The 17,727-nt window shown below is 34.9% G+C and overlaps 1 protein-coding gene across 5 annotated transcripts in view; it reads left to right on the top strand.

The window, feature by feature from the left end:
• The window catches only part of CNTN1 (contactin 1), a 370,935-nt gene that overhangs the window by 239,375 nt on the left and 113,833 nt on the right, over positions 1–17,727 (top strand). For all 5 annotated transcript variants that reach the window (XM_008065323.2, XM_008065329.2, XM_008065334.2 and 2 more), the window contains 5 exons: positions 3,084–3,208; positions 3,886–4,003; positions 7,368–7,518; positions 11,517–11,644; positions 11,916–12,091. In XM_008065323.2, the coding sequence (XP_008063514.1) occupies positions 3,084–3,208; positions 3,886–4,003; positions 7,368–7,518; positions 11,517–11,644; positions 11,916–12,091 (698 nt within the window). The remainder of the gene's footprint in view (positions 1–3,083; positions 3,209–3,885; positions 4,004–7,367; positions 7,519–11,516; positions 11,645–11,915; positions 12,092–17,727) is intronic.

The raw sequence follows: 17,727 nt of genomic DNA, 5'->3' as shown, positions 1-17,727 counted from the left end.
TCTGGGCGACCGAGTGAGACTCCAACTCAAAAAAAAAAACCAAAAAAAAAAACTTATTCCATTGGTGTCATTTAATAGGGGCTCATGAATTTGTATTTCTAACACATTTCCAAGAGATGCCAATACTATTAGTCCTGGAACCACACTTTTAGAACCACTGGTTTAAGAAATCATTTTTCTGCCGGGCTCGGTGGCTCAGCCTGTAATCCCGCGCTTTGGGTGGCTGAGGTGAGTGGATTGCCTGAGCCCGCGGGTTCGAGACCCGCCTGGGCAACTTGGCGAGACTTCATCTCTTCAATAAATCAAAAAAACTAGCCGGGTGTGCTAGCGCGCGCCTGTAGTTCCAGCTACTTGGAAGGCTGAGGCGGAAGGATCGCCGGAGCCCAGCAGGTCGAGGCTGCGGCCACTGCACTCCAGTCTGGGTGACAGAGTGAGACTCCAACTCAAAAAAAAAAAAAGAAATCATTTTTCTTTGACAAAATTCTCTTGACCCAATCCTTTGATTTTTACACATTACAATAAACTTTTATCTGGGAAGATAAAATTTAATTTTCAGGCTACATTGGATATTTTTCAGGCTGAAATAATCTCTGCAATATTACACAGTGTGAACCCTGCAGGTCACAACTGAATAAATATAGAACTTCAACAAGATCATTCATTTTTAATTCTGGCTACTGTACCATGTCTCTTCTTCCTGTCTCTCTCAGAAGGAAAGAAAAATCTGAACAGATTCATCCATACTCTCTAAAAGTGTTGTCTCCATCTCCAATTTTTCTTCACTCTTAAGGGCATTCAGTTTGTGTTTCATCTCCATCTCTCCACTGAAATATTTCTTTTTTTGATCACCAACACCTTCCATGTTGCTAAAGCCAATGATAAATTTTCAACTGTATTTTGTCTGATCTAAAAGCAGTAATGACCACAGTTGGTCCTTTTCTTCTCAATGATTCACTTTCCATAGTTGGCATCTAGAATTCACACTTTGTTAATTTCCTTGTACATTATCTCATTCTCATTAGCTGTTTCCTCCTATCTTCATGCCTTTTTAACACTGGAGTGATCAGGGTTCAATCTTTGAAACTTATTTCTATTTCAGTCACCTCCTTTATGATCTCATCCATGGTCATGGCTTTTGACATGCTCTATACTCTGAAACCTCTCACCCAGGCATTTCTCCTGAACTTCAGACTTGTATATCCAATGCTCCAGCAATATTAACTTACACATATCAAGTTTATAAGGAGTGGCCTCCTGAAAGGAGGAAAACCCTGATTAAGATCCCTTAAACTTTTGAAATAAAGCTACCACTTTCTACCAGGTTTTTAAAACTGGTAAATCTGTTTTTATTCAACATTTTAAGAAAACTACACAGGTTATCAGCAGAGTAGAGTTTTAAATTGTCTAAATCAAAAGCTTTAGAAGAACCTAGGTGATTGAGTAGGTATTTATAGGAGGTAATTTAAAGGGACTGTTATTTCTTCTTTACTAGTGAAGCCTACTAAGTTTTAGCTTTAGGTCTAATCAAATCACTACAGGGTTAAATAATTAAACCATATATAAAATGTATCAAGTTGATTCAATTATTTATTCTCATTGTATAATGTAATGTCACATGTCAGTATTACCCAAGTGAGACCATAATAGGAAAGGTGCTGATATCTTTTATTTCTAAGATTATATATAAAATAAAACTTCTATCAGTTAACTTTAGCATATCCACCAATATGCACTTTTAAAAAATCTCCATATTTTACAAATATAACAAGTGAAAAGTTACTAAATTATAGATACTATAAAACAATATGTAGATGTATAAATGTGTACATATGTAATGTATATATTATAGTGTATAATGTTTATGGGTTGGGTGAGATCATAAAAATGTTTTCTGGTTTTTAAATTGATATATATGTTAAATATTTTATACAAGATGAATATATTAATTTTATCATAAATGAATACAAGTTCTTATTTTCAAAAAATTTAAATAAAATGCTACTTCCCACACAGGAATCTCTCTTCTTAACTTCTTTTTTTTGAGTTGGAGTCTCACTCTGTCGCCCAGACTGGAATGCAGTGGCAGCTCCCAGCCACCGCAGCCTCGACCTGCTGGGCTCTGGTGATCCTTCCGCCTCAGCTTTCCGAGTAGCTGGAATTACAAGCATGCGCTACCACGCCCGGCTGATTTTTTGATTTATTGTAGAGATGAGGTCTCGCTGCCCAGGCGAGTCTCGAACTCACGGGCTCAGGCAATCCACTCACCTCAGCCTCCCAAAGGTGCAGGATTACAGGTTGAGCCACCGAGCCCGGCTTCTTTTTAACTTCTTATTTTATATTAATTTATTTACCTACATCTGTTTGGACTCCTTAGATAGCTAAAATACTCACAAGACTTTCAGATTGTTCGTTTGCTTATTCTCTAGAAATTTTATTTGGGAAAATGTTTAACATTTTTCATTTTTCTAGATTTGATAAGTAAGTCTTATCAAATAACAAAACAAATCAATTTCACTCACACATAAATTTCATCAGCCATATCCACTGTATGTGGTTTCTAATGTGGAAAGAGTATTTAAGTGTCCAAGTTAGTTTTTTAGTCCTACAGTAGGATGCTACCATAGCCACTAGCTGAAAGTTCCATGAAGATAATAAATGCCTGAAGGAGTGGGAGAAAATCCAAAGTTTTATTTGAAAACTTAAGAGATGGATGTTATAATCAATTGAAACATAATTTTTATCACCTTAATTGTCATTTTGACACATGCAAAAGGTTTGTTATGAGTGAAAAAATAAATTATTTTAGTGCTAATCATGAATTCACTTTTCAAAAAAAACATAGTTTATAAATAAAAAAATAATTACTAATTGAGTTTAGTTCCTCATGTTTTAACAATGTTGGATTTGCATAGGATACAGACCTTTACAAATACAATTTTAATAATTTTAGCAGTGATTTCAGGACACATAAAATTTGATGTATTCTTCAGAATAAGTTTAATTAAACATAATATTTAGATTATTGAGATTAGTTTGGAAGTTGAGACTTATATTTAACATTTATAATATTTCTTACTTTTTAGCATTTCCCGAGTGGGTAGAACATATCAATGACACAGAGGTGGACATAGGCAGTGATCTTTACTGGCCTTGTGTGGCCACAGGGAAGCCCATTCCTACAATCCGATGGCTGAAAAATGGATATGCGGTATGTAATGTTCAAATGCTTTGCTGTTCCTGAGTCAATGTTCAAGCCACATTTCAGGGTGGTCCTTGGGAAAAATGTAGCCAGAGAATCAACAGAGTTAGGGAACTTGGGCCTAGAAATATAAAAACTCTGAAAGAGGCAGACAAGAAACTGAACATAAATATCTTCTTTCAGTTAAAACAACTTTCTGTATTCTTACTCTACCTTCTCTCTCTCTCTCTCTCTCTCCTTATTTGTTCCTTTGTTCTACTTTTCCACCCTCTTTCTACTCATCCATCTCCACTACCTGGTATTGTCCTCTTTTTCTTACCACTATTTTCCTGAACCCCACAGAGACAGAGGTAAGAGTGAAGCTCTAAGTCCTACCTTTAGGCTTGGGGACATGTAGCAGCAGTAGGATCCTTCTCTACTTTCCCACTGTAATCTCCCAGATGGTCCAAGAGGGGAAAAGGTGAACTCTCAACTCTTAGGATGAATAAAACAAGAGCCTTTGGGCATGGTAAGTGGGCTTTACTTTCCCATGCCATGAATATCCCAATTGACTCATTTTAGGTAACAGTTGGGGCAGATGGACATAATGTACGTAAATTGAGAGATTGCCAAGCCCAAACCTAAGTGAAAACATTTCTGCTAATGTTTATTGAGAATATGTGTTGTTTTACTTTTATTCTTTTCAGTATCATAAAGGAGAATTAAGACTGTATGACGTGACTTTTGAAAACGCTGGAATGTATCAGTGCATCGCTGAAAACACACATGGAGCCATTTATGCAAATGCTGAGCTGAAGATCTTGGGTCAGTATCACTTCTAACTTCTGTGAAGCATTCATCAAGGAAACAACATATAAAAGTGATAGAATTCTCAAGCCTGTAATCCCAGTACTTTTGGAAGCCGAGGTGAGGGCATTGCCTAAGCCCACGGTTCAAGAACAGCCTGGGCAACTTGGTGAGACCTCATCTCTGCAATAAATCAAAAAATTAGCCAGGCATGGTAGCTCGCGCCTGTAGTTTCAGCTACCTGGAAGGCTGAGATGGAAGGATCCCCTGAGCCTAGCAGGGTGACACTGGGGCGACTGTGAGTATGCCACTGCATTCCAGCCTGGGCAACGGAGTGAGACTTCAACTCAAAAAAAAAAAAAAAAAAAGATAGAAAAGTCATAGATTACATTTGGTTTGGCATTACTTTGATTTGATTTCACTTTATTTTCTTTAATTTCCAAAGTTACAAACTTTAAAAATTGTTTACAATGAAATAGTATTTTTTTCCTTTCTTTGAAGAACATTTAGGTTGAAAAAAAGCAAATTTTTAACTTTTTCTTACGTCAGTTGAAAATTTCAACTGCATAAAAATTCTTATTTCATAAAATTGAGTCATTTTTTAACCAAGAAGATGAAGTATATAATAAATCTGAGACAATGTAGAGTATAATAGTTTTTCACGTTTTAAAAAATAATTAGGCAAAATTTATACATGGCGGTTTTGACAAGCCTCATCCTCCCAGACGCCCAGGCAGCCGAGCACTGCCTGCCGGAGCACATCACAATGAAGGCTGAGGCTAAACCACCACACGTGACTCAGCTCAGATAAGTCTTTGGCACTTTTGGGGCTTGCTTCATCACCAGTTGCTATTCAAAACCTTAAGGACATTCGGCAAGTCCCTTACCATACTCTGACTCTTGCTTTCCACTCCTGCTTTCATATTGTCTTCTTACTCATTATGAAATTGAAACCTTTTGGCATAAAGTATTTCAACTTCCCATCCCTTACTCAAAGTTATCTCTTCAGTACATTTGTCTTTTCAGTACTCTTTAGGCAGAGGAGGAAGTGTCATTCCTACTATCCAAAAGTGAAACAATCTCATTACCTCTCTGCCTTATATTTATTCTTTTTCACCTTCCCTGATACTTGTTAACAATAGCTATTCCTGTGTGTGTGTGTGTGTGTGTGTGTGTGTGTGTGTGTGTGTGTGTGTGTGTGTTAAGTGTACATAATTCTTCCGGCTGCCTCTCCTAGTTCTGTTTTATTCTTGAACTGTTATCTGTCTTGTCTTCAGTGGCTCCAAGCTCTTGGATCTTCCAACCATTTTGTCTCCATCTCCTTTATTGTCCTTTTTTTCCCCCTCACTCCCTTCTCAGCCTGGCTAGAAATCTTGCTCTCTCTGAGTTCTATTCTTTTGGTTCAGTTCCATTTTCTCCCCTATTTCCCTTTACATATTCTATACCTGGATTTTTATTTTTTTATGTTCAAATTGTTAATTAATTTGTTCTCCTTTTAACTATCAGTGACCCCATAATTTACATCTCTGGCCCAGATCTTTATCCTCAGTTTCAGGCTTAATATACTTTCATTTTAAAAAATTTTTAATTTTGAAGATGTGGGGTACAATTCAGGGTTAGGTATACAAATGTTCATTATGTAGGTACCCTTGTAGATGAGGAGTTCTCCCCCCATCCTCTGGCATTTTCCCACTACTGCCAATCCCTTTCTTATAGTATTATGATAGTTGTTCAAGGTCCACTTATGTGTGAGAACATGTGGTACTCAGTTCTTTGTTTCTGTGATAGATACAAAATTATGAACTTCGTAACAACCTGGATGGACTTAGATGCTAATATACTTTCTAGTAGAAATATTTGTTTGGATAACCCTGCAGATTACCCAAACTCTTAGCATGTCTGAAACTGAATTCGTTATCTCTTTCTCTCTCTCTCACACACACACACCACACACACACACACATCTTCTTCTTCTCAAATATTCTCTGAGAGTCCACCATATCCCTTCTTCCTCCAGTACAACCACTAATCTTCTTTAGTTTACACCAGAAGTGTTTCTCAGTTCTTTTATATTCTCCTTATTTTCATCACAACTACTTTACTAAGGTCTTACTATATCATGTCTTTTTATGTTATTTGAAGGAGTCGTCACCAGGTTTATTTAAACTGTAAGCAATGAATCCACAGCCAGGCTCTCTCTTGTAGAACTGGTTACTGAAAAAATAAAGCAGTGACTTGCTGTGGGCAATTTTATTCTTGTTGCATTAAATGAAACTCTTCAAAACGTTGGTATCACTACAAATTGAATGACACTAAAACAAAATGATAGGAAATGAGAGAATTGTAAGAAAACATGAAAGAAAATTGTCCTCAAAAAGTTAAAGGCAGCCGGGCTCGGTGGCTCAGCCTGTAATCCCGCGCCTTTGGGAGGCTGAGGTGAGTGGATTGCCTGAGCCCGCGGGTTCGAGACCCGCCTGGGCAGCGAGACCTCATCTCTACAATAAATCAAAAAATCAGCCGGGCGTGGTAGCGCATGCCTGTAACTCTGGCTACTCGGAAGGCTGAGGCGGAAGGATCGCCGGAGCCCAGCAGGTCGAGGCTGCAGTGACTGGGAGCGGCCACTGCACTCCAGTCTGGGCGACAGAGTGAGACTCCAACTCAAAAAAAAAAAACAAAAACAAAAAAAATTAAAGGCATCTTACTTTTAACATTCCCTGCCACTTACTGCAATGTTGAGGATCAAACTCTATTTCTTTCTCCCTAAAGTCTTAAGTTTTTGGTGATATACTTACCCTGGTTTCTTTGGCTATCAAGCAAGCATTGTAGGCTCAGATATCTTTGGTACAACCGAATGTAAAATCATTTTGACCCTGAGAGAAGAAAGGTGAGTTTGAATTTTTTTCAAAATATAAACTTTCTGTTTTCTGTTAAAGTTCCTATTTATATTTCTTCACTACAAAAGAAAAGAATAAAAACTCATCAGCTAAGAGTGAAAGATCTTTATATATTGAAGCCTAAAATCTTCAAATCATTTAATGATGTAATTAAACAAACTGAGAAATTTGATTCTCCTCAGATCAGTAGTTCCTGGTATCTTCATATTTGACTCAATCTATTCTTGTTTAGTATATCTTTAGTAACCATGCCCCCTCTTTCTTTCTAACTTATTCAGTTTACTCATTTGTTCATTCAACAAACACTTATTGAGCACTTATTTATCATGCCTTCTTCTTCTTAACTGGGTCATAGTTGATTAAATTTACTGAGCTTAACTCTTTCTATTTAACTATTAAACTAAAGGGAATAAAAGACGTCATAATATAGATGGAATGTTTAGGCTTTATTATTAAAAAAGAAAAATAATAATTTGTTTTCCTTTTAGCTCTGGCTCCAACTTTTGAAATGAATCCTATGAAGAAAAAGATCTTGGCTGCCAAAGGCGGAAGGGTGATCATTGAATGCAAACCTAAAGCTGCACCAAAACCAAAATTTTCATGGAGTAAAGGGACAGAGTGGCTAGTCAATAGTAGCAGGTCAGTTTAGATACTAGAAATGCAATGAACTACTTGGGAAAGTTTATTTTATTGAAGACTTGTTTTCATATTCATAATGCTTGTTTCAACATTTTCCCACAGAAGTTACCAGATGAACAGAAATATCCTCATCCTTGTCAGTATCTATAATCAGGGTTCTTTTTTTTTTAAGATTTTAAAAAATAAATTGCTAAGCCAATGGACAATGGGAAATGAAATAGGATTTCTAATTTATTTTCATCTAGCATGGGCATCTAGATCTATTTATATTTTATTTAGTTTTATGCAATTAGCCTGTTATGTATTTTGGTAGGAAAGTAAAAGGTGATTTCAAATTATAGGTCATCTCTTCCCATCATCAAATGAAAAGATGTTCTCATCATCTTCCTAACAAATTGATTGTTTGATAATGTTTTTTGGTGGCTTTGGGACAAAACACAATAGAAATATATGACTTACAAAGTTTATTTCTATAAAAGTAATACTGAATAGTTTCCATAACTATCCCAGATAAAGTTATATTGAGAACCAACATATGAAGAGGAGAAAGCCAAGATAAGGAATAGGAGAAAAAGATGTGGAGATTGTAGTGAGATTGTAGTGAGACTGTGTTCCAGGAAGTGAGGGCAGGCAAGGTGTATAGAATGTGAAAGAAATTGCAAGATTGGTATGAGTTGTCTTTAGAGAAAAATGAAGAGACTTGTAAGAGATGAGGCTTAGTAAATCAGATCATAAGGGACAAAGTTTTCTATAGTAAGAAACTTGGGCCTCATCTAAGAATTATGGAAGTACATTTAAAGTCCTAAACAAAGGAGGAATAAGATAATGTTTGCTTTTTAAAAGGATATTCTAGAAAAAGTGTAGAAAGTAGATCTTTTAATACAATAATCCAATAAAGTAAATCATGTGGATATTATCCCAATTTTGATGTGTCTAAACCTGGTAAAGTTAAAGTGACCTTCTGAAAAAATTACATTGTTGATATCCAAACTAGAACTTGATCTTGTGTCATGTTGACATGAAATAAGAATATGTCAACATAGTTCTCTTAGTAGGATGAGCACAAATATGGCTATACATGGGGGGTGGGAGGGTGGTAAGGGGCAGAGAGAGCAGAGGCTCCCCTCAACACGTTAACTTTTACAGTTAATATGTTGACCTAACAGCTGTTAAAACTTGACAAAGTGATACTAAAATAATAAGTGTTAACGGAAGATTTAATTTGTTTAATTTGCTGCTGAAACATTAATGGTCAAACAATGAGCAACACAGAGACCATGATCAAAGGGCACCCTCATTGATTGGAGCTCACTTCTTCCACAATCCAGATCAGAGCATTCCCCATTGGCCCCACCATTAGTTTTTCCTCTCTTATGACAGAATCTTACTCTGACTCTGAGGAAGATTCATGGGCCTACCCAACCTAGAATTGCTAGAACCATGTTTCATTTACTCATTTTTCCTAAATATCAGTATATGTTCAAAAAAGAGAAAAAGATCTAGCTCCTAAAATTTTACAATGGTGATTTTATTTTAATATTTTTAAAGAATTTAAAACCAAATCACATTAATTCCTTGATGAGAGTATACAAATCCAGTTTTTGCTCACAACCTTAATCAATTAATATCTCAGTTTAAATACTGTTTATAGTATATACAGTATTTGTGCAGAAATAAGTTTGAATGTTGTGAAATAGTATATATACAAAGTTAGACAAATATATTTTGATATTTATTTTTGAAAAGAATACCCAAGGTGTAATTAAGTAATGGTCTGTAAGCATAAATATAATCTCATTCTAATGACTATAGTTACAAAAAATAGTTCCACATAACAAAAATGTCTGTGTCTGGTTAGTGGTCTAGCAAATGGTTTATGCAGTATTTCTCTCAGTAGGGAGGAGTCCTGTGTCTTGATAAATTGTAATTAAGTTCTCAATTTTATGATTTTATTTTGGGCTCAAATAAGACACATTCTCCAATAGAATTTTTTTGTAATTCACAGAATTAATTTAGTTGTTAATTTATATTCAATGGACTGCTATTACCTCTAAAGTGAACTTTATCTGAGCCACTTATAGGAGGGGATATCCATGATTCTTTTCTACTCCAGAGATGATGTGTTTAGCAATTAACAAATAATGTAGAGCTTATCATGGAGTAATTTTAGCAACAGTAAGTGACCAATTGGTTAAAGACCAAATCATCCCTAGTTTGACTGCTGATCCATATCATATTATCTGGAAACAAGCATAAGATCCTGAGAGTTTCATTTACATTGATTTAAGAATAAGGAGCGTTATTGCCAAAAAAAGATCAAGTTCCCTAAATATGCTTACTAAAAAGTAATTTTAGTGTCAAAGGAGAGGCCCCTGAAAATATAAATGAGACATTTATATGTAAACACTTTAAAGATGATAAAGATCAATTGGGAGCGAACATAAGTAAGCTAAAAATATTAATGTGGAACCTAGAAGGGATCTCTGTTTTTTCCACTGCCACTTGCTATAAGTTTTGTTGTTTTATTTGCAAAATAATTAAATGGGAGGGGGATGGAAATTTGGCAAAGGACTTATCCTGGGGCTTAGTGGGGAAAAGTGTGGCATATTAATACTGGCACTGTTTTCATTTGTGTCTGCCAAAAAGCAGACGCCAGGACAGAACTAGCCATGTATGAAAAATTATTAATGACAATGCATGGGTGGAGGCTGAAAGAGCTATTTGACTGAGATGCTCAGATGAAGGAGAGAGAGAAGGAAGGGAAAAATGGTTGGGTTGAAATGACTTGAACTGAACTGCAGTTCTAAGAATATGGGGAGGCCTCCAGGGAGTCTTCTGGTCAAAGACACTCAGAAGAGTTTACTGTCTTCCAGGAGCAACCCTGCTTTAAAATTCCTCCCATGCTCAGTCATTGGCTGTGAATAGCCTGTGGAAAGTTTGGCTTTGGCTAAGCAAAGTGATGGATTACTGAGTGAGGTGTCTGGGCAGTCAGTCAATTATACTACTCACAGTTGAAGAAAGAGGCATATTCTCAAAGTTTCCATGATGCCAAATAATTATTTTTATTGTTATATTATTTTGATACTGCATTTCTTCTTCAAGAACAACAATTATTTTGAAAATAACATTAAGTTGGGACAGGATCATTCAAGAAGGAAAGGTACATTCTGAAATATATTATTAGTGGAACTTTTGGTATTTTCTTAGATTGAGATTTTTACTAGTAAGGTAAATAAATAGTATTTTTCTTTTATCGGACTCTGCCCTTAAAATGGAATACATGTTTGCATGTTTTGTTTTTGTTTTTGTTTTGTTTTTGGGTTTTTTTTTGGCAAACTTTGAAAGATAAAATCTTGAAAATGGTCCATTTAAAGAAAGTTAAAAAATCCAATGACAGGCAATCCAATATTGAATATAAGTGTGAGTTACTATGTAATATAACTTAGTGAGTTTTTGGTCTCCAACCCATAGATAAGAGACAGACAGGCAGGGAAATATGTAAGTATGACAGATTTAGTCTATGTTTAAAAAAGATTTCCTAAATATTAATTTGTTTCAGAATTTGTTACTAAAGGAGGTTTTAACATAGTGTTTTTTCAAGTTTCTAAAATAAAATATTCTTATATTTCTCTGAAGTCGTGGAAATGAGTCTGTCCTAGCTTCTAAATCTGAACTGAACTCCTGAGGCTGCGTTTCTGGAGGAACTGGGCTCATTTCTTTCAGGTCTGTGACTGGTTTGAGCCGGTCCCATAGTGAGAAATCAGTTAGAAGACTGCCACAAGTTCAAGAAAAAGATGAAGGTGGCTTTCTCAAATTGTCAACGCTGAGAAAGAATGTTAAAAGTAAAGGCTGGAATGTTTCAACTTATAAAAAGTCTATGGCCACGTGATTTGTATGAAATGTAATAATTGAAAATACTAGTGTTTGTTATCTAAGATGTAATAGCAACGGATTTTACTAAATTAATTTTGTGAATTATATATTTTTTATTTCAATAGAATACTTATTTGGGAAGATGGTAGCTTGGAAATCAATAACATTACAAGAAATGATGGTGGTATCTATACATGCTTTGCAGAAAACAATAGGGGAAAAGCTAACAGCACTGGAACTCTTGTTATCACAGGTAGGTTTGATGTTGTTTAATTTCTGACGTATTAAAAAATTTGAGTCAGTGCTAAGCTTATAAAACAGTCTATGTATTATAAGTTTCTATTTCAAAAGCATTTTGGATAATTATCTTGCTTGATGAAATTGTTCTTGGAATTTGGATGTGAAAACATCGTTGCACTCCTTTGTACGGAGAAATCAAAATATATTGGTTTTTATTCTTCAGGTAATGCAGTGTCTTATATTTTCTTGAATTGTGCTTTACTCTTTTATTTTAACATATATAGATCCCACACGAATTATATTGGCCCCAATTAATGCCGATATCACGGTTGGAGAAAATGCCACCATGCAGTGTGCTGCATCCTTTGATCCCGCCTTGGATCTCACATTTGTTTGGTCCTTCAATGGCTATGTGATCGATTTTAACAGAGAGAATATTCATTACCAGAGGAATTTTATGGTATGTGTCTTAAACTTCATTTTATGGGCATCCCAACAATTCCCTTCATTTTATGCGCACCCAATGATTCTGCATTAAAACTTCTATTAATGTGATCATATTTTTTATGATTTTATTTTTTCATTGGACTGAAAAGTAGGTTTAAAAAGAGCTTTTCGTGATTCTCTTTACATTAACTTAACTGTAGTACTCCTTTCTAAAATGGCCATCGCTAAGAATTTTGGTAGAGACGCTATTTTTATTTTATTTTATTGCATTGGAGTCTCACTCTGACACCCAGGTTGGAGTACAGTGGCACACTCACAGCCACTGCAGCCTCGATCTGCTGGGCTCAGGCGATCCTTCTGCTTCAGCCTTCCTAGTAGCTGGAACCACAGGCATGAACCACCATGCCAGGCTAATTTTCAGATTTATTGTAGAAATGAGGTCTTGCCAAATGGCCTGGGCTGGTCTCAACCTCCCTGGCCTAAGGCAGTCCTCTCACCTCTACCTCCTAAAATGCCCCAAGTCTGGCTGATTTTGGTACAGACATTAATCAATAAATATTCATTGGGCTTTAGGTATAATTCCCTCTTAATTATAAAACAATACTTATATTGATATGTGTTATACTTCAGAATATGTGAGCTCTAGGTTCTAATGCTTTTACTTCTACTTTAAATGAAGTACGAAGTAAGAGCATAGAACTTATACTTTGCTATAATTATTAATTTAAGGCATTTATTTTATGCTTTGAAGGTAAGGAATAGACAAAATACATATGTTGAAGGATTTGGAGAGGTAGTTCATGTGATTTGAAGAGAATCAAAGGGCAGTATTTCACTAACTGAAAAGCATACATATTACAAGTCCTATAATTAAGCATGGTGATATGGAGAGTCAAGGTAGAGAAGTAAATACAATAAGGGAAAAAGATTGGGAAGCAATGCAGGAAGAACAACCTGTGTAGGAATATCACTGGTGTCTTAGTAGGTTGTCTAGGTCCAATGTATTCATGTATTTATTTATTTTTATTTTTTATTGTTTTAAGTTGGAGTCTCAGTTTGCTGCCTGGGCCGGCGTGCAGTGGCACACTAATGGCCACCGCAGCATCGACCTGCTGGGCTCTGCCAATCCTTCGGCTTCAGCCTTCCAAGTAGCTGGAACTACAGGCACGTGCTGCCATGCCCGGATGATTTTTTATTTTTATTTTGCTGTAGAGACAAGGTCTCGTCAAGCCGGTCTCGAGCAAGCAGGCAAAGGCAATTCACTTGTCTCGGCCTCCCAAAGTGTTAGGATTACAGGCGGAGCCACCGAACCCGACCCACAGTGTATTTAAAAAGCAAATTGATCACTGACCCCTACCTGCCTCTTCTCTAGAAAGACAAAACATTTAGAAGCCTAAAGACCTACTTAGAAATCTTTAATTTTAGAAGTCAACTACTAATATAGAAACAGAAGCTTGAATGAACTCTGGGGCACATTTAAGATTGTTTAAGACGGTCATATAAAATCTGAAGATGGATGCATATACATTATAAAAATATTATGCTTTCAAGTTGCCCAGCTCTTTTTTTGCTATAAATTCTTATAAACTTTCCCCATTAAAAAAACCAAAGTGAGCTTTCAGTCAAGAAAGACTAGTTTTAACTAGATAGGATTTTTAAAAAATATTTTTATTAGAAAAATACACATGCAACAATTGATGCAGTATTGATGTTTATGCCTTCTGTATATTAACTATAATTCTAGTTCTTTTAACTTAACTAATTCTAACTATAAATTTACAGTAAACCTACCAATCCTCCTTCAGTTTCTGAACCAAAATTTTACTTTAAAAAATAACAATTGGGCATTTGCAGAGAGCTATAAATTTTGTATTTTGAAATTATATCTTGTGATATTTTTTCCCTATATGTCTGAAAGTGTTAGTAAAATTGGCACTCAAACCTTTAATACTTTCTTCAAATTGTGTTTTGGTTTGCAAGAACAGTAAGTATCACTCAGATTTTACTCATTTCAAGGGGAAACAAAGTGAGCACAACAGAGATCTTACTTTAAAAAAACAATAGGCTTTTGAATTTGAAAAAGCTATCTTTGATGTAATGTATTGAATAATCTCAAAAATACAGTTTGGAAATCTGATAACCATACTTTATAAGCTAGTTACTTAACAGCTGCAGTGAAGTCTGTATAAGTAAATTGGGGGACATAAATTGTCCTAATTTAGCTGAAACTTCATATTTGCAGCCTATTTATGTTCTTTAAAATAATAATTACAGTGTGCTGGCTCCTGTAAATAACCTTTGCAAAAATTAAAAAAAGACAAAAAATTTAAAAGGAAAGAAAAAGAACTCAGTGCCTTAAAAAGAGAGAAAAATAAATAAGTGGAATCCTAAATAAGAAATAACTAATAAATTCGACCATAAAAATGTAAAGTACTTTGTGGCCACTTAATGCACTCTCTCCCTTCACAGAGGATGCCACAGAGATTTGCATAGCTGCCCTTCAACCAATCCAGAGCAGAGTCCAGACTGCAGGCTCAGTCTCGGGACTTGCTAAATCAGGTTTCAGCTCATTCCATCAAATAATGACCTCCCTCTGGTAGAAATCTAGTCATCTGGATAAATATGCAACTTAGTTGAATAAAAATATCAAAGGGATATTTTTAGCTCTTTGTAGATGGACAGATGAAATCAATTCTCTAAATTGAAAAAAAAAGGTGAGACTATTTAATTTAAAATAAATTATCAAACTTAATTCTGTCTTTTTAACCTACAAAAGACCAAGGAAGCTTGCCCAGTCACCTTCCCTCTCTTGTAAGACAAACTACAAAGTTAGACTTCACTGCTAAATATACCATGCAAAATTTAAGTAAAAACACCATAAATGTTCGATCCACCTTCTGGAAGATCGTTCTAACGCTAGCAATTGCTTTTGGACTCATTTATACATCATTCTCAGGAGTATCTCTTCCTACTTAAAGCTTAATGAGAGAAAACATAATGGGCGTAGCAGGTTTTTAGAACAGCAAATGTAAAGGAAGAAACATCACTGACTACAATTGTCTATTTTTCAAAATCATCAGGCAAAAATTTCAATGTATGTGTTTCTTAAATACTGTTTTAGTATTTTGTTTAACTTGGGCAACAATTTAACAATTGCTAGCATTTGTTCATTTAAAAATATGTAGTAAGCACACAGCACAAGAAGACACAGTGATAAACATCGGGACAAATGAAATACTAAATAAGACAAACATAAAAACCAATCCAAAATAAATCAGTGATACCTCATGAGTTTAAGGTTCAGATATAAATATTTTGATAGCCATTACAGTTAACAACACTGACGTTATTGTCATGTTTTAATAATTTCCATTGTCATAACTTAATATACAAAATTTTAACTAGTGAAAAAAGAATATAGAAATAAAATTTTAAAATTCTTATTTGAAAAACTTGTTTTGATTTTCCAATTAAGCTTCAATGATACTCTGTATTCAATTAAGAATGCTCTGGATTTTAGCTTGCTATTATTGATTTTCACCACCAAGTGGCACCCTTGGATAAGGTTTCAGGTTTCACATCCTGAAATAATTTGAGACTTGATATAATTTCCAAAATAAATAAATACATTTTCTCATACTTATGAATAAATTGTGAAATCATGGATAATTTTTAAATATTTTCTTTATATGTTTTCCAAATGGAGTCATGTAATTATCAGGAATAGTAAATACATATTTTTAAAAGATGTGTATTTAAGAATTCATGATGAGCACCAGAGAAATAAAAATAACACCACCGCAATTACATTTAATGATCCCACTTTATGTAAAACTATTTTGAATCAATTTGGTTTTTAAAAAATGTAACTTTTGATTTTAAGGCTATAATTAAATACTTGATAGCCATTATAGAAAAACAAAAAGTTAAATATCTAAAGTTTACCAGTCTTGCCATTACCTTTTCATTTGTTCGATAAATATTCACTATTATATGTTTTAAGGCCAGTCAATGTTTCATTTGAACTTGAACTTACTTATACATAGGGGGATGTTAAGAGTATATGCATGAATTAGAAATTAATAAATCTGAAGCTTTGATACAATAGTTTAAGAAAGAAGTTTATCTAGTCACACTTTTATTCTGCTGAGGCAATTAATCATAAACTTTTCAAGTTCAAATATAAAATGACTTCTCCTTTGGCTTTCTAATTCAGTAGCTACTTGCTCCCTTAAAGTGAGCACAAAAGGCAGAATAATATTACTGATTAATTTAATTTATAACTTCTCTTGTACCAGAAAGAACTGGAGACTATCTATCAAAAATATGTAATTGCGGTGGAAATCATATTATTCCTTTTTTCGAGATGGCACCTGACCTGTAGGAATTATTTTTTTGATAGCCCTTAATTTTTGACATCTACTTTAAATCATTTTCTCTCAATTGTTTGACAACATTCTCCTTGTCAGAGCTATTATCTTAGTTTACCACATGAGTTCCTTAAAATGTCCAGTTTTGGTGATTACCAATATAATATACATTTTTCTGATTCTCTGATTACAAATAAATGCTAAAATTATATTTCTGCTTGAAGAATTATATTGCATGTCTGTTATAAATTCGTAAATATTGTATGACTTAGCCGGGCTCGGTGGCTCAGCCTGTAATCCCACGCCTTGGGAGGTTGAAGTGAGTGGATTGCCTGAGCCTGCGGTTTGAGACCCGCCTAGGCAACTTGGCAAGACCTGTCTCTACAATAAATCAAAAATTAGCCGGGCGTGGTAGTGCGCGCCTGTAGTTCCAGCCACTTGGAAGGCTGAGGCGGAAGGATCGCCAGAGCCCAGCAGGTCGAGGCCGCGGTGGCCGGGAGCAGCCACTGCACTCCAATCTGGGCGACAGAGTGAGACACCAATTCAAAAAAAAAAAAAAAAATCGTATGACTTATTCAGAGGTCCTGCCACAAGCAGACCTGGATTCTAGGCTCCATATTTCACATCGTATTCAGTGACCCTGATACAGGGATTAAAACTGTCTAAGCCTCAGAGTTGCCTTCTTCAAAATGTATTAATCATTCACTTACTTCATCAGTTTTGCAAAACTGGTTACTCTGTAGTATTTTTATGAGAATTAAATGGGAGAATGCCTATAAAGTGCTTGGCACAGGATATGGTATATAAGTGGTTATTATTTTTTTTATAATAAAGCAATCATTCCCCATTGAAAGTTTCAGAAGCTCTTGCCAGATAGGCTTTTTTCTTTTTCTTTTCTTTATTCTCTCTTTTCTTTCTTTTTTCCTTGTTTTTAGAGGGAATGTTAACAGATCTCAGTTTTTACAATTTAGTTCTTGCATTGCTTCCTGTACTGTAACCTAACATACCTTCCTCCCCAAAAAATTCTAGGTATTTCATTGCTGAGTACCATGGAGAGGTTATAATATCCAACATTTATTGCGTGCTTACTCTCCAGGTAACATTGAATTAAATGTTTTTCCAGGGTATCCTCCTCAGGTCCCCTCCCACTGTGGGAGCTTTTCTGTCTTCTTTATAAATCCTGCTTTCTCAAAAAAAAAAAAAAAATAAAAAAAATAAAAAATTTATATATATATATATATATATATATATATATATATATATATATATAAAATAAATG

Source organism: Carlito syrichta, unplaced genomic scaffold (genome assembly GCF_000164805.1).
Source record: "Carlito syrichta isolate Samal-C Ts95f unplaced genomic scaffold, Tarsius_syrichta-2.0.1 Scaffold103341, whole genome shotgun sequence".
NCBI lineage: Eukaryota > Metazoa > Chordata > Mammalia > Primates > Tarsiidae > Carlito > Carlito syrichta.
The sequence above is the reverse complement of the archived record's forward strand: the minus strand, read 5'-3'. Positions and strand labels throughout refer to the sequence as shown.